Here is a 22,391-nt window from a genome sequence, read left to right as displayed (position 1 = left end):
AAGCAAAACCTGAAATATCAACTTTACCCAGCATTGTTTTTATATAATTGTATTTATGCTTTTCATGCAAGTCACTGAGTTGTGGAAAGGCAGCTTTTTTAATTTCTAAAGAAACAAACAACTAGCAGGTCAGAATTTCCATCTGATCAGAATTTTTCGTCCTCCAGACCAACTGCCAGAACAGAAAGATGTAAAGTGAGAAAACATTTGTATGTTAAATGCTCGCGTTTTTATTTTCCATCCCTCTAGAGAAGATTGCGCCCTTCACAGTGGGAAACACTCTGCACATCCTCACATTAACTTCAAAAAACAAAAACTGCTTGTTAACAGAAGGGAAAAGCATTCAGTCAGGCTCAGAAATACTTTGTCTTTAGAGCCTTTTAAAAATTCCCCTCAAGGAAAGGCACTCTGCATAACCTCAGAGGTGCTAGAATTATTTTTTTAAGAACAGGGAGCAACCACCACAACTACCACCTCCTATCAAACTCATCCCAGTTTGAAGAAGCAAAAACCTGAGTACAAAAATTATGAAGTGCTATTAGAGAGAGAGTGTGATTTCTCCAAGCTAAACAATTCCTTGTCCGCTCACATCTGCCAACTGCTGCTGTAGCTAGATCCAATACCTACCCATACACCCTCCCCCGGCAGCTTAGAAGGGATTTTAAGTGGTGGTGGGGAGATATGTTTCACCAGATGCAGCTTTGAGAAATCAAATCTGCCAAACTGACGTAATAAACAACCTTCCCCCCAACCCCGGATTTGAGATCCACCATATGCAACCCTTACACTTTCTCACACACAACAGTTCCTCCCCGTTCAAGAAACACTTCTCCCCGCCTATGGCCCAGGATGACCCAGAAATGCCTTAAATAATCCCACAACTGAAAGGAAAACTCAACTGCTGATCCATTACTATAGGATTTGCGTATATGGATTTCCCAATTACAGTAGCTCAGTGAATCTGGCATGAGAGAGACAGGACCCTCCTGCTCAGTCCTTCATGCACACACACAATTTTTGAAGCCCCGGATCTATTTAACCTTGAGATTTGGATCTTCATCAACTAGCACGATCTAGCTCCAAAACCCAATCTATGTTCCAAGAAAAGGAGAGAGAAATAGGTAAGATAAGCTAGCAGACAGATAGCCTGGTTTAGTGGCAAGAAAACTAGATAAGTTTGATGAACTCACAGAGACGTGCACTGCTACAGTCCACCACCTGCATCTGGCAGACACTCTGTTCCAAGTACCCAGAGCAAAATAAGAGGTGTAGACCTAAGTGGAACGGCCCTGAAGCAGCGAAACCAGGTCAACCAGGACAGTCAGAGAGTGAACAACTTTGTCCCCATCCACCTCAGAGCAGAGACAAAGCAAGCAAACCCAATAAGCCTCCACCCTGTGGACACCCCCATACGAGAGCACACCTCAGATGCAGGACTATTACTCCTGCTAAGGGCGTGCCCACATAATTGCATTTGTGCATATTTATACCCCATAGTTTGCCTCTTCCCACCCTCCCTTTGTAGCCCCCCCCATTGTTGAAATCTACACGTTAGCCCCCTGCTGCTGAAATCTACACTGTAAGCTCCTTTGGGCAGGGACCTGCATGTTTTTGTTTATGTTGCTCAGAAAAATCATCATGTACAGAGTTGGCACTTCAGTAAATATTGAATGCTGTGGCACAATACAACCCAAACTTGCTCCCAGCAATCTTCAATTACTGTAAAATTGAGATATAAGGAACAGCTGGAGATCACCAGCAAAAGAGGAATTGTAAGGACGAAACCCTATTCTCCACTCAACAAATTTTCTTTGAACCTCCTGTAGGTCAGGGACCCATAGAGTGCTTCACAAGTCCTGAAACAGACCCACAGCATCTATAGCTGAAAAATCTGGATCCCATGGTAAGCTGATGCTGCTACATCATGCCCCACAACATGCATACATACACAAACACACGAAATTAAATGTCTCTGTTTAGGTTCATATTCTGCCCTCCCTACAAGTTCTGAGTCTATAACATTGATAAATCAAGAATATGGATATATAGGAACACTGAGTATAAAATTATCAAGATAGCACGTAAAGGTGTCATAGAAATATGTAGCATATTTAAATGGTTGGGTTTTTTTAAACCCTCAGCCACAAATTGCTTCCACCTCTGCCACTAAAAATCCGATGCCATCTCCAGAAGATACTCTGGTTTGTAGCTTGTAGCTTCAAGAAGAAAGCAATCCTATGGAAGAGTCTGTCTACATCCCTGTTTAAACTTAACACATACATGGGATGCTCAAGTGGACATTCTTGATTGTTGGTCATGAGCACAGGTGTGAAGGTGCTCCTTTAGGTTTGCAGGAGTCAAGCCATTTTGAATATTACACTATATGAAATAATAGCACTCTTCAGTCTAATGTAGTTTTCTTTAGTAAAATCCTCACTGTCCATTGATTTCTTTTATATTTATGAAGCAAGACTGCATCCTGAGGATCTCTTAACAGTTAAGGCATAACATGTGTTAAGTAGTCCTGAGTTTGCCCATTTGCTTGACAATGTAATAAGAGCCAGGATGATGGATCAGACCCAGGTCTTCCTGGTCCAGTATTCTTTGCAAGCATCCCAGCAACCAGCAGACACTAGGTGGTCCACCAGAAACCAGTCAGTGGTCCATAATCTGTCCATTTCTGACTTTGTCTGAAAGGAAGTCTCCCATAATATTTTGTCCTGGTACTTCAGACCAACCTCATGGACATATAGATTATATCTTGAATAGCTGCTTGCTACCACAAGAGGCGAGCTGGTCTTGTGGTAGCAAGCATGACTTGACCCCTTAGCTAAGCAGGGTCCTCCCCAGTTGCATTTGAATGGGAGACTACATGGGAGCACTGTAAGTTATTCCCCTTAGGGGATGAAGCCACTCTGGGAAAATCATATACGTTCCAAATTCCCTCCCTGGCCTTTCCGATATAGGGCTGAGAGAGATTCCTACCTGCAGCCTTGGAGAAACCGCTGCCAGACTGTGTAGACAATACTGAGCTAGAAGGACCTATGGTCTGACTCAGTATATGGCAGCTTCCTATGTTCCCCACTCCACAGCATCTTCTGAAGCAGCAATTCTTTTGTGAGTATTACAGCACAACACCCCATGAGGGTTCCAACTTCCTAGCAGTTTGTAGCAGCCTCACAACGTTTTTAGACCCCAACTTCCCCTTCTCTTTTCCCCATAAGGGGGTGTCCTGGCACCCAATGAGCCCCTGAAAAAACTTGGGGTGCCTCAATATTGAAGCACAGAGACATAAAAATATTAGGGGTCACGGGCTAGTGACCTCTTAACACCCACAGTACCCTCTAGCCCTACAGGGCGAGGAACACAAAGACCATCAACACCCTCTGCAGCCGTTCTTTCATGAGCTTTTGCCACACAATCTCCCCATCACTGAATAAATCATAACTTTTTTTTTAATCTTAGCACTGCCAGGGACACATCCCCTGTAAACCAGTTTGCCTTAATAAATCTATATGCCCATAAGAAGAGCCCTGCTGGATCAGGCCCAAGGAAGCCCATCTAGTCCAGCATCCTGTTCCGCACAGTGGCCCACCAGATGCCGCTGGAAGCCACAGGCAGGAGTTGAGGGCAGGCCCTGCCTCCTGCTGTTCTCCCCTGCAACTGGGACTCGGAGGCATCCTGCCTTTGAGGCTGGAGGTGGCCTATAGCCTTCCAACCATATATCTGAGTATGGGGAAAGGGAGTCCTTTGCACCCCCTAGTGTCTCCTGTAAAGTCTCACCTGGAAACTCTCCCACAAAATCACTTTGCCCTTGGGAACAGGGAGGGGGTAACAGGGTCTCCTCCCCCCGCCCCTCTCGGCGCCACAGCACCCCCTAGCGCCCGCTTCCAGCAGTGCAATGCTGAACTCCTCTCCTTTCCCCCTGGACGCCTAGTCGCGCCAGGGAGAGGGCCCCGTCTGTCTCCAAGCAGACTGGCAGGTTTGCCTCAGACCCGGCTCCCGCCCGGTCTCTCCTTTCCCTCCTCCCGGTAACTCACGGTTCGGGTCGATCGACGGCGCCGCGACCCGCGGCTGAACATGGCCCCGCACCCGCCGTCTTCAGCGCCCGGGCGGCTCACCCACCTCCAGGTCCCCCCTTGCGCCCGGGCGCTGCGGCGGCGGAGGCTGTTGCTGCGCTTTGCTCGCTTTCCCAAGAGGGGAGGAGCTGCCTCCGTATCCCTCGGCGCCGCAGCCAGCCTCCACCACCACCCCCAGTCCCGCCCCTTTCGCCTTCCCTGCATCCAGCCGTCCTTTCCCTCCTCCTCCTCCTCCCCGCCACGATCCTATTCGCTCCCTCCCTTTGCGCCCATCACTCCTCCCACCGGCTTCCCCCAGTTCTTTGCTGGATCCGGGCGCGGTAGCTGCGGCCCACGAAGACAGATCCTCCTGTAATGCGGCGCGGTGGTGGTTGCAAGCCACCCGCAAAGGGGTCTGACCTCCAGAGTGCAGTATTGGACCACCCGCTCGCTGGTAACGACGGGAGCAGGTGGCTTTGCATTGCACCACGAAGCTGGCCTCTCTCTCGCCACCCGCGCTGGCTGCTTTCCTCCACTCCCTCCGGCCCCCCGCCAAACTTCTTCTCCCCATCCTTCCCGCTGTCACCTCCCATCCATCACTCGATTAAGCCCCTTTCCCACATCCTATTCTACACCCCGCTGTCACTTCCTATCAACGCGATCTGTAACCAGCCCCGTTTTCTCTTTTCTCTCGCATCTCGGTTACATGCTTCCTATCCGCCTGCCCCTTTGCCTCCCTAGGACGACACGCTCTTGTCCATTCATCCATTTTTCTTTTAAACCTCCCCTGCAAAAAGCCTCTGCCTTTTGCAGTATAAAAATGTGTTGTTTTCCTATTCTTAAATATGTGTTATAAGCTTTTTTAATATTCTAAACCTAAAAATGGGGTATAGGTGAATTTAAAAATAAGCAAAATAGTTTTAGGCATTGACCACAACAACATTCAATACCAACACAAAGTGTGGGCTACACACCAGCCAATCATGTTAAATATCTACAATACAATTTAGAACACTGTAAACAAATTCAGCACAAAATTTTGCTACTGCTGGAATAAAATCCCTTTAAGAGTCACTGTGGCTTTTTTTTTTAAGCTATTTTTGAAAGGTAGACTAAGGTTTGCAGGGTATATGGGAGATATTTTTCCATCACACTCTGTGACAGCAGGTAACTAAACTAATAGTAAGAATAATGATATTTTTTAAAAAAAATCTTGATTGTTAAGCTCATTTTTAATGGCACTCTACTAAATTTATCTTCTATTTCTGAAGATGGCATCATTTGGAACCAGGCTAGTGTAAACTCTGACCTTGAAAATAACTCAACTAGCAGGTCCAATCCTATCCACCTTCTCTCTGATCTTTTTTCATCTGTGTGTGGAATGAATTTTGTTCTGGTCAGCAGTATCAAGGCACATGCATTCAGAGTGGGGTGTTCCTGATTCAACCTAAGCAGGATCTAAAATTAACTGAGCGGACATCAAAAAATGGATGAGCGTGCACATACATGTATGCCTTAGAAGGAGCATTGTTCACCTTTACTCAGATTTAAGTCTCTTAATTTTAGGTCAGTGGGGGCTTACTGTAAGGTACGTTTAGACAGGATTGCTTCCCTAAGTAGAAATTCTTCTGTCCCATATTTGCATTTATATTAAAGCAGGAAACAATTCTAGATTTGCTAAGGGATGCCATATAAAAAAACCTTGGAGTTTAATTCTTCCATAGTCTCCTGGTTACATTGAAAGAAACAGCTAAGAAAAGGCAAGTCTCTGCTGCAAATAAATCAAATTCTGTTATGTATTCCTGCTCCTGCCATCACTAGCATTATCCTGATAAATCAGTGCAGTGTAATAGGTGAAATCTCAGCCTTGGATTGAGGAGACCTGGTTTCAAATCCTCACAGCATGAGATTGGGGGCCAGTCACGATTTCAAAGCCTAAGCTGCCTCAGGACAGGGCTGTCCTTGGGGCAGGGCAAGCAGGGCGACCACCCCGGGCCCCGTTCTTTTAACCCTCATTAGAATTAAATGAAAGGGGACCCTGCACTGGCTGATTTGCCCCGGGCCCCACACCCTGCCAGGGCTCTCTAAGGACAGTCCTGCCTCAGGGTTGTTGTGAAGATAACAGGAGGGAACTTGCTGTCTCACACTGAGCTCTTGGAGGAAGTGTAAAGTAAAGGTAAATTTGTAGCAGGGGCGTAGCAAGGTTGGAGGGGGCCCAGAGACAAGATTTTAAAATGCCCCCCCCCGCTGATATACACACACAAACACACTTCACAATATATAGTGCACTCACACTCACATCCCCATTATGAATATGGTGAATACTTAGTTCACATTGAATTGAGTTTCTTTTACTCTCTGCTCCTGCCGATCTCCAAGAGACGCAACATAATTCATAGGGGGTGCAACACGGGTGGGTGGGGAGTCATGTGATGTGCCTCTGGGGGGCCCCTCAAGGCAGTGGGTCCCCAAGATGACTGCCTCCCCTTGCCTAATGGTAGTTACGCCCCTGATTTGTAGACTCCTGGTGACCACAGAGCCCTGTGGTTTTCTTTGGTAGAATACAGGAGGGGTTTACCATTGCCTCCTCCCACGAAGTATGAGATGATGCCTTTCAGTGTCTTCCTATATCGTTGCTGCTCGATACAGTCTAGGAAACATACCAACAGGGATTCAAACCAGCAACCTCTTGCTCCCCAGGCAAGCCACTTCCCCGCTGCACCTTTAGGTGGCTGGAGGAAGTGTAGGGAAATGTTTTTAATAATAAATGAATTGGATAAGCAGCCATGGGCACAATCCATGGGCACAGAACCCACTTAATGTTGTCAACCTGATTATTTGGACTTTGCTCCAAAATAAGAGGAGAAGACTTTTGAGGATACCCACAGCCAGGAAAACAAACAAATGGATCATAGAACAAATCAATCCAGAATTTTCACTCGAGGCACAAATGACCAGGCTCAAACTATCATACTTCGGACACATTATGCGAAGACCCAGCTCCCTTGAGAAGTCCATAATGCTGGGGAAAGTTGAAGGAAAGAGAAGAAGAGGACCAGCAGATCACAACAGCAATGAACACCAATGGCCAAGTTGAAGACAGATCATCCTGGAGAGTATCTATGTGGTCACTAAGAGTCGACACGGACTTGACAGCACTTAATCAATCAATTAATCAATCAATCAGAATTGCGGCTTAAATTGAAGCATGTGGCTTGTCAGATCAATAAAGGTTTAATGAATTGATTTGACTCCTGACTATCCCTTTAACTTAAGAGAAAATTATCCCTTTTCAGAGCTGACTATAGAAATGTTTTGGCTCCCTGCCGCTTATTTTCTAACTCATTAGGAAGCTGGAAAGTTTGGGATGCAGACTGGACAGGAGAGTAAGTGATGGCTACTGTGATTGCTAAGAATACTGCACATTTATATAGCATTTTAGAGCTTTGGAAGGGCTTCACGTGCATTATCTCAGTAATCCTGACAACAATCCTGCAACAGATCAGAATTGGAATCTTCTTATTAAAAGATGTTGACTTGCCTAAGGCCATCTAGGAAATTCATGGCAAGACTTAAGGACATGCAGATTGGACTACTACTCATGGATCTAATGGAGATCCCGGCTGGGGACTAGAGGCAGGCTTTTCAGTTGTTGCCCAGTTGCCTCTCAACTTTGGAATGCCCTCCTCAGTGTTCTTAAGAAACAATTGAAGACACATCTTTTTAGAGAGGCTTTTTAATATTTTATCCACTGCTTATATCTGATGGGTTTATTAATTTTCAGCTTTTTATTTATAACTTAATTTGAAACTTTTAAATGTGGTTTTAGCTTGATCTTTTAACTTTTAAAATTTTTTATTGTTTATTGTTCTATGAAATATTTATTTTATTTATGTTGTAAGCTGCCCTGAGCAGTAGTGTAGTGGAGGGGCAGGGTATAAATATTATAAATAAATAAATAAACATAAGATTTGGACCATAGATTTACCCAGCTCTGTATCTCAATCTCTTAGGATGAAACCACACATTATATTGGCAAACATTAGTTAGTTAGTTAGTTAGTTAGTTAGTTAGTTAGTTAATATACCACTTTAGCAACAAAAACATTTATTAAGTGGTATATATAGCAAAAGGATAATAAAGAGAAAATAGTTAATTGTCCAAAAGAGGATCACAGTCTAAAAAGGAACATGAGACACCCCAGCAGCAGCCACTGAAGTGATGCTCTGCTGAGTTGAATGGGGACATAGTTTAAATATAAGTGTGTCACCACTTTAAAAGATGCCTCTTTGCCCAGTTAACAGGGATTAAAACGCTGTTCTGCTAGTTAATGTGAGTGTAGAAATGGGAATATTTGATAAGGACAATCAGCGGGTGGGAAAGGAGGGATTTCACCCTACCCTCCTGCCAATTATTCCCTGAAAGTCCCACTCCCCCAGGTAGTTTTTTTAAAGAGAGTCAGGCTTCTTCCAGTTTGGGAGCCTGGAACAGCACCCCTTAAAATAAAATAATAATAACAAAAACAACAACAATAACTGTTTGTAATCGCCTTTACTCCACTTTCAGAGATTCTAAACAGAACAGGCCTCGGATACCAAACATCTAAAACATCAGGTAAAATAAACCATCTGCTCTACATGGATGATCTGAAGTTGTATGGAAAGTCCCAGTCAGAAATAAAATAACTGCTAAACACTGTCCATATATTCAGTAGCGATATAGCAATGGAGTTTGGACTAGACAGGTGTGCTGCATTAATAATGAACAGAGGAAAAATAACAAAAACAAGGAATAGAACTGCCTAATGGAAGCAACATCAAGAACTGGAAGAGAAAGAACATTACAAATACTTGGGCATTCTCCAGGCTGATGATATCGCACACAATGAAGTTAAAAGAAAAATTGGAAGTGAATACATCAGGAGAGTTAGAAAAATCCTAAAGTCCAAACTCAATGGCACGGACACCATACAAGCTATAAACACCTGGCCTATACCTGTTATCAGATAGATTGCAGGAATAATAGACTGGACCCAGGCAGAGCTAGAGACACTAGATCGTAAGACCAGGAAAATAATGACCATCAATCATGCTCTGCACCCCTGCAGTGATGTAGATAGGCTATACCTCCCTCACAGCTCAGGTAGAAGAGGAATGCTGCAAGTCCATCAAACAGTAGAGGAGGAGAAAAGAGGCCTTGAAGAATATATCAAGGACAGTGAAGAAGATGCACTTCAAATGGTCAATAACAAGAAAATATTCAACACCAATGAAACAAAGCAGGCCTACAAGAAAGAACAAGTCAAGAACCGAGCAGAAAAATGGAAAAATAAGCCCCTGCATGGTCAATATTTGCACAATATAAGTGGAAAATCAGACATCACCAAGACCTGGCAATGGCTTAAGAATGGCAACTTGAAGAAAGAAACAGAGGGTTTAATACTGGCTGCACAAGAACAGGCACTAAGAACAAGTGCAATAAGAGCAAAAGTCGAAAAATCCACAACAAACAGCAAGTGCCGCCTTTGTAAAGAAGCAGATGAAACAGTGGACCACCTAATCAGCTGTTGTAAAAAGATTGCACAGACTGACTACAAACAAAGGCATGACAAGGTAGCAGGGATGATACACTGGAACATCTGCAAAAAATACAAGCTACCTGTAGCCAAACATTGGTGGAACCATAACATTGAAAAAGTTGTAGAAAATGAAGATGCAAAAATATTATGGGACTTCCAACTACAAACAGACAAACATCTGCCACACAATACACCAGATATAACTGTAGTCGAGAAGAAAGAAAAACAAGTTAAAATAATTGACATAGCAATACCAGGGGATAGCAGAATAGAAGAAAAATAAATAGAAAAAAATCACAAAATACAAAGATCTACAAATTGAAATTGAAAGGCTGTGGCAGAAAAAGACCCAAATAATTCCAGTGGTAATTGGCACCCTGGGTGCAGTTCCAAAAGACCTTGAAGAGCACCTCAACACCATAGGGGCCACAGAAATCACCATCAGCCAATTACAAAAAGCAACTTTATTGGGAACAGACTATATTCTGCGACGCTATCTATAATAACAGCAACAACATTGATAATAAAATCCTGGCATCCCAGGTCCTTGGGAAGGACTCAATGTCTGTATCAAACAAACCAGTCAATAACACCTGTCTGACTGTGTAAACAAGAAATAATAACAACAATAACAACAGCCACCAATGGTGTTTTATTAAACAATGGCATTTTATTTATTTTGTTTTAAATAAAACAATGGCGTTTTATTTAGGGAATAATTGGCAGGTGGAGGAGGCATTGAGCACCATGCTGAGGCCTGCCGGTCTCTGGCAAAAGTTCTTCCACCAGAATCTTCTCCACAACTGGGTTGGGCAAAAACCTGATGGGGGGCATGGGGTGGGAGCTGTTTAAGAAATGACCACAGAGACAGAGAGAGGGACCATTTTCAAGCTGGTGAATGGGAGATGGCTTAAGCACTCCTCTCTGGCCTGCTAGATCTCTGCATTAATGTTACGAGGCAACTTTACTGGATTCCCATCCATATGGGACACATCCATATGGGACACGCACAAGCCTGGAAATACTGGTCCTAAATATATGGAGTAGGGCAGAACTATAGTCACTCAAATGGTGAAGGAAAGGCACTCTGTCCATGCTCAGGAGGAGTATTCATCTTTACATCATACAAGAAAGATTGACTTGCAGGTCTGCTTGGGGTCTTGCACTGACCAGCACTGAGAAACTAACAGCCTATGTGACCTGTGTGGCAGGGTTCTTGAGGGACTCTGCGATCATCAGGTGCCTGGCAGGTAGTCAGGCTATGGTGGGCAGATCATCCTAAAGGAAGGGAGAGGGCAATAGTGCAGAGAGGCTAGCCAATCTGAGACTCTCCAGCTGTTGTTGGACTACAACTCCCATCATCCCCAGCTGGGGATGATGAGAGTTGTAGTCCCACAACCACTGGAGAGAGGCTCAGGCTGCCCAGCCCTGCAATAGTGCAAAGGCATGAAAAACAGCTGGTCACTCTGGGACTGCCCTCTGATTATCAGCTCTTCAGTGAAATTCACTGAATTTCAGTGAAATCCATAACATAAATTCAGTGAAATTCACTGAAGAGTATATAATCAGAGGTGAAGCACTGAAGGCCTTGAGCAGGGCTGCTCAACTTCAGCCCTCCGGCAGATGTTGGCCTACAACTCCCATAATCCTTGGCTATTGGCCACTGTGGCTGGGGATTATGAGAACTGTAGTCCAAAAAGAGTTGGGGGGCCAAAGTTGAGCAGGCCTGGCCCAGAGGAACCAGGCAGACAACGAAGAAAAGGGGGATCAGGTTCAGGTATACACATAAAGACATGCTGACACGAGAAGCTGAAACCGGTTTAACTGTCCAAGTTTCTTACCCAAGAGTGAGTCACTCACACTTTTCAGCTGTTGTGCTATGTGAAGCATCTCTCAGGGAGAGAGAGCAGTAACAGTTCAGGGGTTAACGTTTTCTTGAAATGAACTGCTGGCGCAAACATGGCAGCAGAAGGTATATACAGAGTATACAGAGTATTGGCATGACATTTCGTGGTGGTATGGGAGTCATTGCTGGGTTTTTTAAAGATCCTAGACTGTGTCCTCAGAATATAGCCAAGGGACGTAGCGGGGAGAGACAGGCACCCGGGCTCAGACCCAAAAGGAAGCCCTGATCCATCATTCTACATGTATAAAGACAGGCTGCATTGAAAGTGAAAAGCACTCTACATGCTCAGACTATTCACTGTATCATATTACTCAGCAGCTATTTCTTTATGTAAAGATGGGGGCACATAGCCAAAGTTGGGAGGACTGGTGCTAAATAAGTGCATTTCCGGTGTAATGCCTTAGAAACGTCCAGGAGGAGAGATACTGTAAGATTCCCTACAAGAAGCGTGTCTGACCTTGTGGTTTGGGGGAAGTTGAGTCAACGGCCTATGTTACCTTGAATTGTCAGTTTTATCGAACTTTGCGGGAGAGAGATAGAAGTCCTTTTTTAACAGCATACCCCCTAGTTGTTCTGAGCAGTTCTATTTGGAATTACTTTTAACAGATCATTGGGATGTAGTATCTTATAATGTGGTGAAGTTTTGTTTTATGGCTGACAAGACTAGGATCAGAAATCTTGAGAAGCGAGATATGGGGTTGGATTGAATTAAATTGTAGATTATGATGATGTATGGAGCCCTCTGTTTTATGTAATGGATGAACTCAGGCGTTATGGCTCTGTTTTACATTTTAACAGTTTATTACTTATTTGACTATGTTTGCTTTTATGTAAAGTTTTTGTACTTTGTGTTTTGCTGGTCAAATGACTGTAACAATAAAGATTTGATTTGAATAAGTGCAATTAGGCAGGGAGATGTGGAGCTACAAGACCCAGACCATCAGAACCTGCAAAAGAGACAGTTTCCCACATACATCACTGGCCTGCAGTAATTTCTCCTGTGCTTCTTTCAGCTGCCTGATACTAGTGGTTCTAGTCTCTCCTAGTCCCTCTGTGCTAGTTTTGTACTTGCAGAGATTTTTTTAATGGTGGGAGAAAGCATTAAAAATAAGATTTCCCCACCCAGTCTGAAGTAGAACATTCACTTTACCACAGGGTGGCACAACACTGGCCCTCCAGCTATTGTCAGACTACAACTCCCATCATCCCTGACTATTGGCCATTGTGGCTGGGGGTGATGGAATTGTAGTCTGACAACAGCCAGAGAACCAGCATTGTGTAGTCCTGAAAAGACCACCTCTTTCTGCTGGGTGTAGGCAAGGCCTGAGCCTCTCAGCATCACGGGTGGAATGCCCCCACATCCTAAGAGTTCCCAAATACCTGGGAACCAGTGCAGGCTTGTGGAGAAGCATCTCCAATTCAACTGATATCATGCTGGAGAGGAGAGGGGGCCCAGTGGGGCTTCCCAGCTGCTGAGCAGGTAAGACTTCAATAAAGCAAATTTGGAAATGGCAGCATCAAGTGGCAACTTGCATGTGCAAATGAGTCATCACCGATTAATCACCACAGATGGGACTTGGTCTTATTTGGTGTGAACTCAAATACACTCTCCATGTCTGGTAGCTACGCCATTGTTGCCAGCAGGAGAATATGAAAAGTCTCAAATTACCCGTTAAGAGCAGGACTTCCATTTCTGCACTGTGCTACCTTATTGATTGTAAATCTCTCTGCTAAAAGTTTGGTGATTTCCCCCCAAATCCATTTCCGGGGGAAACAAATAAGTGACAAGTTAAACTAGGCATTTACTGCACAGCAAAAGAATAGTTTGCAAAAAGCCTTTGGGTGGGGGGTGGAGCTTCTCTTGTTACCTGTCTCCACCATGTGTTGGACAGTGGAACTGCAGGCACAGTAGTATGACAGCTATGTTGTAATGGTTTTCGGGGCTGTTTTATATAAATATGGATGTTCCTTACTCATGGGACTGCTCTGGGCAGCACTTTCTGAATGACCCCACATGCATAAGATTCTCACAGGATTAAGGCACGAGTGCACATATCTTCCCCCTCAGTATGCTGTTCAACTGAACCACCACTCTACACACCCTGCAAATTTTACTTTAAAGTAGTATTTGCATTCAGAAACAGTGCTTGGCTGGGGAAGGGGGCGGAGACATGCATGCTCATGGTGCACTCATGCCTGAATCATGTGGGAGTAGGGCCAGTGGAAAATATCATTTGTACCAGCCCATTGATGACTTGCATGTGTAAACCAACCACCACAGATTAATCACCACAGGCAGAACGTTTCTATTTTCTGATGTCCACACATTTGTGCCAGGTTGTATAATATGGCTATGCCATTTCAGACTATAGGTCAGGAAATAACACTTCTGGTTGTTCCCCTGCATGTAGAAAACTAGCATAGCCATAGCAAGCAAAGGGCTAAGCTAGAACCTTTTCCCCTGATGAGCTAGTTTTCTATTTGCAGGGAGGCCCCCACTTTTCTTTTCTTTTTTAAGCATTGTGGAGCATTCAGAATTAGTATCCCTCACTTGTAGTCTGAAGTGGTAAGTCCGTTCTATTACTCCGGCAGGAGAAAGAAAAAAGTCTGAGCCACAGGGAAATGGAAACAAGCAACATCTGGCACCACTGTTGGGGAAATATTGATAGGGTTTGTGTGGAAAAGGTCAGCCTGTTGGGTTTCATTTCCAGCTAGTCTGCAAGATGGCGCCATTGCCATCATCAGCTATCTCAGCCAACACATTTGACTGGGTGTGTCACAGAAATGTTTGGAACAGCCTCTTTTCATTTTCAGTTCAATTCACTGCTATTCCATGGTTGTCACAATATACCGTATTCATGCTAATTGAAGCTGACCCTGAATTTAAGATGACCCCTTACAAAATATAGGTTAAAAATAGGTGACAGTGTCTACCCAAAAGAAAGAGGCTTCTCAATTTAAAAGCCCCCCCCCCCCTTTTCTAACAGCAAAGAACTTGGAAAAAAATTAGTTTTGGATTCAGGTAAATACAGTATCGGAAATGAGGAATTTGAATGAGATCCAGTAGCTGTGAAAGGTCTGAGCTAGAAAGTCTCCAGTTCCCATCTGTCATCGGCCATGATGAGTTCATGAGGTGGCCTCTTCAGGTTGAATGTCGTGTGGTGGCAGCAGACCCAGGTCTTTGCATGTGGGTCAGTGCCAGACAGCAGCAAAGCAGCAGGGTGAGGGGAATTCTAGCCAGAAGGCAGGAGAGAGGAGGAGCTGGATCCTTCCTCTGTATCCACCCCAGCACTTTTATTCTCCTAGTGCATGATAACGTTTCATTCCATGTGCCATGGAATACTCCACTGCCAATCAACTCCTGATAAGGGGCAGGAGCAGGCCATGCCATGCCACTTTTTTGTTTTGTTCTGGCACCTGCTGGCTACCTCTGAGAGGTTTCCTTAGTACCAACTTCAGTTCTGATGAACCTGTGACAGAGCTCTGACTTGTGCCTCTCTGCTCACTCCCTGCCACCAGCTTGTCTTATCTCTGTGTTCAGCGGGTGGGTGGAGAAAGTCAGGTCTAAGTGGACTCCAGTTGAAGCTCAGAAGTCCAAGCAGACTCTGTTGCTCAGAAGTTGTTCGACTTCAGTGCAGGTCAACAGGTAAGAAGGAAGGCTGAGCCGGGAAGGGGAGGCTTTGGGCTGCTGTTGGGTTTGTATTTTCTCTTCTTTCTGCCTCTTGATTCATATCCAAACAGATAAATTGTTGGGTTGGGTGCTAACCATCTGTTTGTAATTCGCTGTGTCCTTCATCCTCTGTCTTTTGCACCATGGCAGAGTTAATTTATTTTTCTTCCCTCATATACTGTGTTCTCCAGCTAGTCACCTAAATTAAGGGTCAGCAGATGGAGCTTCCTTGGCCCAAATCAAACCCTCAGAAGACTCCTCTCTCCTCATCCCCGGTTGACATTCTGGAGATGAAAGAGGGGTGTCTATGGCAGAAGGATCCCCACCAAACTTGTGTCCCTAGATGTTGTTGGACTACAACTCTGATCATTCCCAGCCACAGTGGCTTTGGCCCTTGTGACTGGGATGATGGGAGTTGTAGTCCAACAACATCTGGGGATCTACAGTTGGGGAGCCCTGTACAATAGCATATGCTGCTTACCTTAAGGCCACCAACTGGCTGGTAAAAGACCAACCTGTCCCTTTAACAGGCACCTGATTTCCAAGACCCTTAAGACACACCTGTTTGCTCAGGCTTTGAACTAATTGATTGATTGATTTTAAATGGTCTGCTTTATGTCATAAAATTGTTTTAATATTTTTATTCTGTTTTATGCGTGTTGCGTTTTAACTTTTGTACACTGCTGAGGGATGCAAATTTCAGGCGGTCTATAAATATGAGAAATACATTCATCCATACATAAGAATCAACAAGTTAAGCTTTTGCAATGCATGGAACTAAACACTTTCTCTGCTAACTGTTGCAGACCAAAATGCTGATAAAGGGACTAGGGGTAGTTTTCAAAAACTGGCAACTCTACTGAGTCAGCCAGCCAGACCCCTCTGAAAAGGGCTCTTCTGAAAAACTAGCTGCCAATGGAGTATAATTGATCTGTTCTATTCTGTTTATTTAAACAAGTACAGTTCATCTTCTCCCTTTAAGCAGTCTCCTGATTTTTAATGAAAAGCAGCCACAAGAGGCTGCAATCCAAAGCAAAGGAATTGGGTGGGGGGGATTATGCAGCCAGCCTCTCACCCTAATTTTTCTGCTCTGGGTCCCAGCCTCCTGTGGTTGCTTTTCATTTCAACAAAAATGTCAGGAGACTCTTACACATCTGTTGTGTAATGCTTAGTTTAGCACTAAGTCTCAAAGCAGCTTATGAGTATAAAGACACTTTGTTGTTTTGCTGGTTTACCTTATATGGCTACCTTCTCTCTCTCTCTGTTTTTTGAGGTGTGATATAGAAATGCATTCTTCACCAACCTGTTCCTATTATGAAGCATACCCATCTTTTTCTGTTACTGCTTTCCCACGTATGATTCTATGTGCACTTTTAGCATATTTCATAACATCCCAATCCTGTTTCAGCTTCACAGACTCAGACACTGGTTTTGATATTCAAAACCCTAAACAGGCTGTGTCCCCGATGTTCTTCTAAGGACTGCCTCTTCCCATATGTACCTATCCAAACACTCATATCAGCATCTGAGTATCTGCCCTGTGTCCCCCCAACAGATGAGGTTGATTGGGTGGGCATGTAGGACAGGGCCTTCTTGGTTGTGGCCCAAAAAAGATGGCAAGGAAAGAGCTGGTGATGGTGGACTGTATTATAAACACGGGTTTTAAGTTAGTTTTGATTTGTTGGATTCTTATATTGTTATTCCTTTTCCACCCCCTTCCCTAAGCTGGTCCGTCCTTGAGCTATTTCTTGCTTTTACTCCCAGTAACTTTTTACCTTTGGCTCAAATGATGTTTGGGTAAATATATATATTGTTTTCCTTCTGTCTTTATATTTGTTTTTAAGGTACTTTGTTCAATTGCAGACTATTCTACATGGTTCTTATGAGTTTTGTAGAACTAAAACTGTCATATAGATTTAATCTATATTATATTTAAATATAGATATTTAGATATCTTCTAGGGACTACATTGTGTCAGCCAGGTTCCACTTCCAGTTTGAGGCCAAGGATTTGACTCTTGGTGGGAACCTGCCTTAGTTTTGTACAGTTTATATTGATGGAGTAGTAGTCTGCTGGTGCAAGTCAAGATCAAGATAATTACACACTACAACTGGCTGCACTGTACCCATTCTGAATGCAAGTTTGGGATTCTCATGCTTGAATTCTCTCTAAAGTTGCCAACTGAACAGAAAAGGCATAATGGTATCCTTTTGGGGCATGCGTTTTGTTCAAGCAGACGTTTGTGCAGAACTGTGTAGGTGAAGTTTCTTCACAGGATGGAGATAAGCATTATCAGTGGCTAACATCTGTAATGCAAGTTGCCATGAGAGCTGATAAACTGGCGACCCTAGTTCTCCAACATATATTAAACACACGCCGACATGCTATTTTTTTCCTGCATGCAGAGACCTCTGGGGACACACCTAAAAACATAATTCCCATCCATTACAACCTGTAATAATACAGCCCAGCAAAAACTGCACCATATGACTTGCTTGATCGGGTGTTCAGTCTGAGTGAAGATCTCTAATGATGTCCCGTCATATTTTTTTCTTGTTCTCCCTAGCAATGTGTATTCTGCTGAGGACAGAAAGGCTGGAGGATTCTGAGCTGAGTTGTTGTAACCCAGACAAATACTATAGAATATAAAAGACAATATTGTGTTCCAGCTAAAATGGGTGTTTGTGTAGGTGAATGAATATCTGAGTCTTTTTATATGAGGTGGCACCAGAACTGGGGTAATCTTCCCCCTAGAGTGCAATCTGGCTGCACTTCATGGAAGACTGGAGCAGATAATGGGCTGCCATCTCTGTTTTCCAGGAAATCCGCCTAATCTTTTGTGTGCACCCCTTAAGGGCCAAGATCCAGGCCTTCATATCGAGCTCGTTGCTTTTAATCATCCCAGCTAGACGAGGGTGTGCCATTTGCAAATCAGATACACTTCCAGGCAGTTATCTGCTCCCAACATACTTGTGCATCATTCCAGTGCTTCATTTCTCTGTGACGCACATGAAGGATCACCCCTTTCTATGCCAAATGAACTCATCCAGAATAACTGCCACCCCTCTGGCTTTTGTACTTACAGCCGCTTTACACAGCTGATCAGTACCATCCCAAGTATTGCTGCACGCTCCTCAATTCTCCAGTGAGAAGTTTAGGAGGCAGTGCTGCAGTACTGTATTCATTTCTTTCACTTTGGATAGGAGAGCACCGGAGAGTTGTGGGGCCTCTGTAGTATCTGTTTTATTTACAAATATAAGCAAACAGGCATTTCTACTGCAAGCAGGAAATCCCCAGGAAGCAGCTTGAGGAGCCCCTGATTTCAAGTCACCCCAGCAAGATAGAAACTCTCAGCTCTCTCTGCCCATTCCAATGGCAAAGTGGTGTCACAGCACACATCACGGGACAGGGGTGTCATCTTTGTCTACGTAAACCACTTTGGGTGGGACCTTTTTGTGTGTGTTTAAACGTGGTATATAAATATGTGTAACAATATCTATCAAGCACTTCTCTCAGAAGGTGCTCCTACAGGTGAATTGCACAGAAACATACGTAGCTGCCTTATACCAAGCCAGACCACTGATCCATCTGGCTCGGGATTGTCTACACTGACTGGCAGTGGCTTCTCCAAGATTCTTTTCCAAGGAGTCTTTTCCAGAACTACCTAGAGATAGGAACATAGGAAGCTGCCATATACTGAGTCAGACCATGGGTCCATCCAGCTCAGTACTACACAGACTGGCAGCAGCTTCTCCAAGATTGCAGGCAGGAGTCTCTCTCAGCCCAATCTTGAAGAAGCCAGGGAGGGAACTTGGAACTTAGATGCTCTTCCCAGAGTGGCTCCATCCCTTGAGGGGAATATCTTACAGAGCTCACACTTCTAGTCTCCCATTCAGATGCAACCAGGGTGGACCCTGCTTAGCTAAGGGGACAAGTCATGCTTGCTACCACAAGACCAGCTCTCCTCTCCATGCCAGGGATTGAAGCTGGGAGCTGCTGAATACAAAGCAAATGCTCTGCCACTGAGCTACAGCCCATTCAGAGTTCTACTCACAACCATTAAAAATCTTATTTTATGTAAAATCCCAGCAAAACCATTGATAGACCCATTCACTGCAAACTCACAGCACCTTGGTTGGGTGTTTTTTTTTGGGGGGGGATGCTTACACACTTTAAAGGCTCTTTAACGAAACTGTATCATGTTATGTGTTATGTGCATCTCAGGAAAAAAATCAAGCCAGAGAAGAAAAACAAGGTGATCTTTTTGACATATACAGGTTAGGTTGAAAGATGCTAGCCATTAAAATACAGTCTCCAACAGTTTCTCCAACAGTTTTAGTTCCACAGACACGACTAAAGGCCCTTCGAGATGTCATTAAGTTGTGCTGTGTGAGAAGCTTTTGCACAAATTTCAAATCCGAGTTTACTCCACCTGCACACGACCCCCCTGGCTTCTGTCTTTCGATTCCCGCTCTGTTCAGATCAGATGCAGAGCAGGGTCTTTGTGTGAACATAGGAACATAGGAAGCTGCCATATACTGAGTCAGACCATTGGTCTATCTAGCTCAGTATTGTCTTCACAGACTGGCAGCAGCTTCTCCAAGGTTGCAGGCAGGAATCTCTCTCAGCCCTATCTTGGAGAAGACAGGGAGGGAATTTGGAACCTTCTGCTCTTCCCAGAGCGGCTTCATCCCCTGAGGGAAATATCTCGCAGTGCTCACACAGCAAGCCTCCCATTCATATGCATCCAGGGCAGACCCTGCTTAGCTAAGGGGACAAGTCATGCTTGCTACCACAAGACCAGCTCTCCTCCCACAATTGAGATTGTTGCAGTGCCACCTGCTGGCCAGTACTTGCTTTCAGAGAAGAAAGAGCCCTTTTTGCCATTTGTCAGAAAATTAGTAATTGGATCTTCTCAGAAAGCAAGAGCTGGCTGGCAGGGGGTGTTGCAAAAATCATACAAATATAGGAAGCTGCCTTATACCAAGTCAGACCATTGGTCAATCTAGCTCAGTATTGTCCAGGTCTGCTAAGCTTAGGTCCCCCAGCTGTTTTTGGGCTACAACTCCCATGATCCCCAGTCACAGTGGCAAATAGCCAGGGATTATGGGAATTGTAGGCCAACATCTGCCAAAGTTGAGCAGCCCTGGTCTACACAGACTGGCAGCGGCTTCTCCAAGGTTACAGGCAGGAGTTTCTCTCAGCCCTGTCCTGCCCAAGATGTAGCCACACCGTTTCTTCAGGGCTCATCACTAATTTCCTCAGCCCTAGTTCTGTGATGCCATCTCATTTCTGTTTCCCTGGAGGGCTTTCCCCGCTTCTTTTAACCCCCTGGGAATGTGGGAGACGGTCCTCTTTGAAGCAGAAAAATGCCTCTGACACGACCACACCTGCCCTTCAGGGTACCCCACCTCTCTGTTCTGCTTCCCATGTCACAGTGCTGCAAGGGTAAAAACATTGCACCTGCTGAAAACTGCCTCTTTGGCAAAGTTATCAAACCTGTCCTGTATTGCAGCTGGTCTCCCTGCTTCTTAAGTCTGCAATTCACCGGTCCGGACTCTTTGAGGAGGATGAGTTAATCTGGCTAAATACCCTGATAAGAGGAGCCTTGCTGGGTTAAACCAAGGGTCCATCTAGTCCAGATGGACTAGTGTCTCACAGTGGCCAAGCAGATGCCTCTGAGAAGCCACAAGTAGAACCTGAAGGCAACTAGCTCTCTCCTGCTGCTGGGGAGACGCGCTGCTTCTGAACTTGAAGGTGGCATATAGCCGTGCTTAGGAACCATTGATAGACTTGTCTGCCATGCCTCTGATAAGTGGACTATAGCCCATGAAAGCTTATGGTATAATCATGCTTTTGTTTATCTTGATGGTGCTGTTGTCAGCAACATTCCAAGCAATTTTAGCCGCAGGCCTTCCTAGCCCTAATCTTAAACATGCCTTCTCAGAAGCGCAACACAATGTGGCCATTGGCTACTGGCTTAGATGGCTTTAAAAGAAGATTTTAAAAATGCACGGTCTACCTTACAAAGTGGGGATTCTCTTTGTATTTCACAGGGAGGAGCAACCGGCCTTACTCAGCCCCAGCACAGCATCCCTCCAGTGGCTGTGGCTGCTTGACAGGGATCCATTTTCTCCTTATTTTTAATTTATTTATGTAGCACTTTTCAACAACAACAACAAATTATCAAGGAGGTTTGTACTGAAAAAGAAAAAGTAGTATTAGCCATGATGGTGATATGGAATCTCCATGTTGAAAGGCAGTGTACCTCTGAATGCCGTTTCCAGGGAGCAACGGCAGGCGAGAACTGTTGCCTTTATTCTCTGCTTTTCATATTCTATCTTCTCTGTGCATTTTCTATAATAGATATAGTATTCTTTTATTTTTAGCAGGTTTTGATGTTTTTAGTGTTAATATATGTTATTTTTATCTATTTTAGCTTGTCTCTTTTAAATTGCAATTATTTTTAATTTTAGCCTATTCACAATATTTTGCATTGTACTTGCAATCACCTTTATTTTTTAACACGTAACTTATAATTTGTACCTTTTATTAGCCCTCTTAGTATCACTTTCTTTTAACTTGTAATTTTATGCTGGCCTATGACCATAATAAAGGTTGGTTGATTGATCGATATTCTCTCCTGAGCATTTTCAGCGAGATTTGCGTCGGTTAAAGTGTCGGTTAAAGTGCAACGGTATGTGGCAGCGGATTGAAACTGCGAGTACAGAGTTTCTCAGTCAGTTCCTCTGTGCATCATTACATGGTTTTGCCCGTGAACTTCCCAGAGCTGTCTGATGGGCAACAGGACACTGTCCTTGATGGACCTTTGGTCTAATCCAGCAGGGCTTGGATGTTTTTAAAGTAACCTCTCCTGATTTCAATAGGACTTGCCACCTACTAAGTGCATGCACAGCTCTGTTGTATTCTTCTATCAGAAGTCAGGGGAGGCAGGTTATAAAATGTTCATTGAAAACAGTCAGTGAGGCTGGGGAGGAAAGAGAATTTTTTGGTGTGGCAGATACACACCATGCCACCAGCTGGCTACAGGCCTGATCCCCACCACCGCCACAGTAATCAGGCCTGATCCCCCCCCGCCACCTTTATATTATGCATCTATTCAGTGACACAGCACAGTGGCCGGCATAACTCGTATTCAAAAACATTAACGAACAGTAA

General features: G+C 44.3%; 2 protein-coding genes across 12 annotated transcripts in view; one reads left to right on the top strand and one right to left on the bottom strand.

The window, feature by feature from the left end:
* The window catches only part of PRICKLE3 (prickle planar cell polarity protein 3), a 38,850-nt gene extending 34,555 nt beyond the window's left edge, over positions 1-4,295 (bottom strand). The window contains exon 1 of one of the 4 annotated variants that reach the window (XM_053296722.1): positions 4,041-4,295. In XM_053296722.1, the coding sequence (XP_053152697.1) occupies positions 4,041-4,283 (243 nt within the window). In that variant the 5' untranslated portion in view covers positions 4,284-4,295. Of the gene's footprint in view, positions 1-27; positions 273-3,783; positions 3,803-4,040 lie in introns of those variants that run through there. The other 3 variants (XM_053296726.1, XM_053296728.1, XM_053296725.1) reach the window with 3 other exon arrangements.
* ALAS2 (5'-aminolevulinate synthase 2) overlaps positions 1-22,391 on the top strand; it is a 43,186-nt gene that overhangs the window by 670 nt on the left and 20,125 nt on the right. For 3 of the 8 annotated variants that reach the window (XM_053296732.1, XM_053296734.1, XM_053296731.1), the window contains exon 2: positions 1,827-1,903. The exons of 2 other annotated variants lie outside the window; for them this stretch is intronic. Coding sequence is in view for 1 of the 6 variants with exons in the window: in XM_053296730.1 (XP_053152705.1) it covers positions 17,887-17,902 (16 nt within the window). In the remaining 5 variants the exon portion in view is untranslated. Of the gene's footprint in view, positions 1-1,826; positions 1,904-15,067; positions 15,189-17,871; positions 17,903-22,391 lie in introns of those variants that run through there. 3 more of the 8 variants (XM_053296736.1, XM_053296737.1, XM_053296730.1) reach the window with 3 other exon arrangements.

Source organism: Hemicordylus capensis, chromosome 2, assembly GCF_027244095.1.
Source record: "Hemicordylus capensis ecotype Gifberg chromosome 2, rHemCap1.1.pri, whole genome shotgun sequence".
NCBI lineage: Eukaryota > Metazoa > Chordata > Lepidosauria > Squamata > Cordylidae > Hemicordylus > Hemicordylus capensis.
The sequence above is the reverse complement of the archived record's forward strand: the minus strand, read 5'-3'. Positions and strand labels throughout refer to the sequence as shown.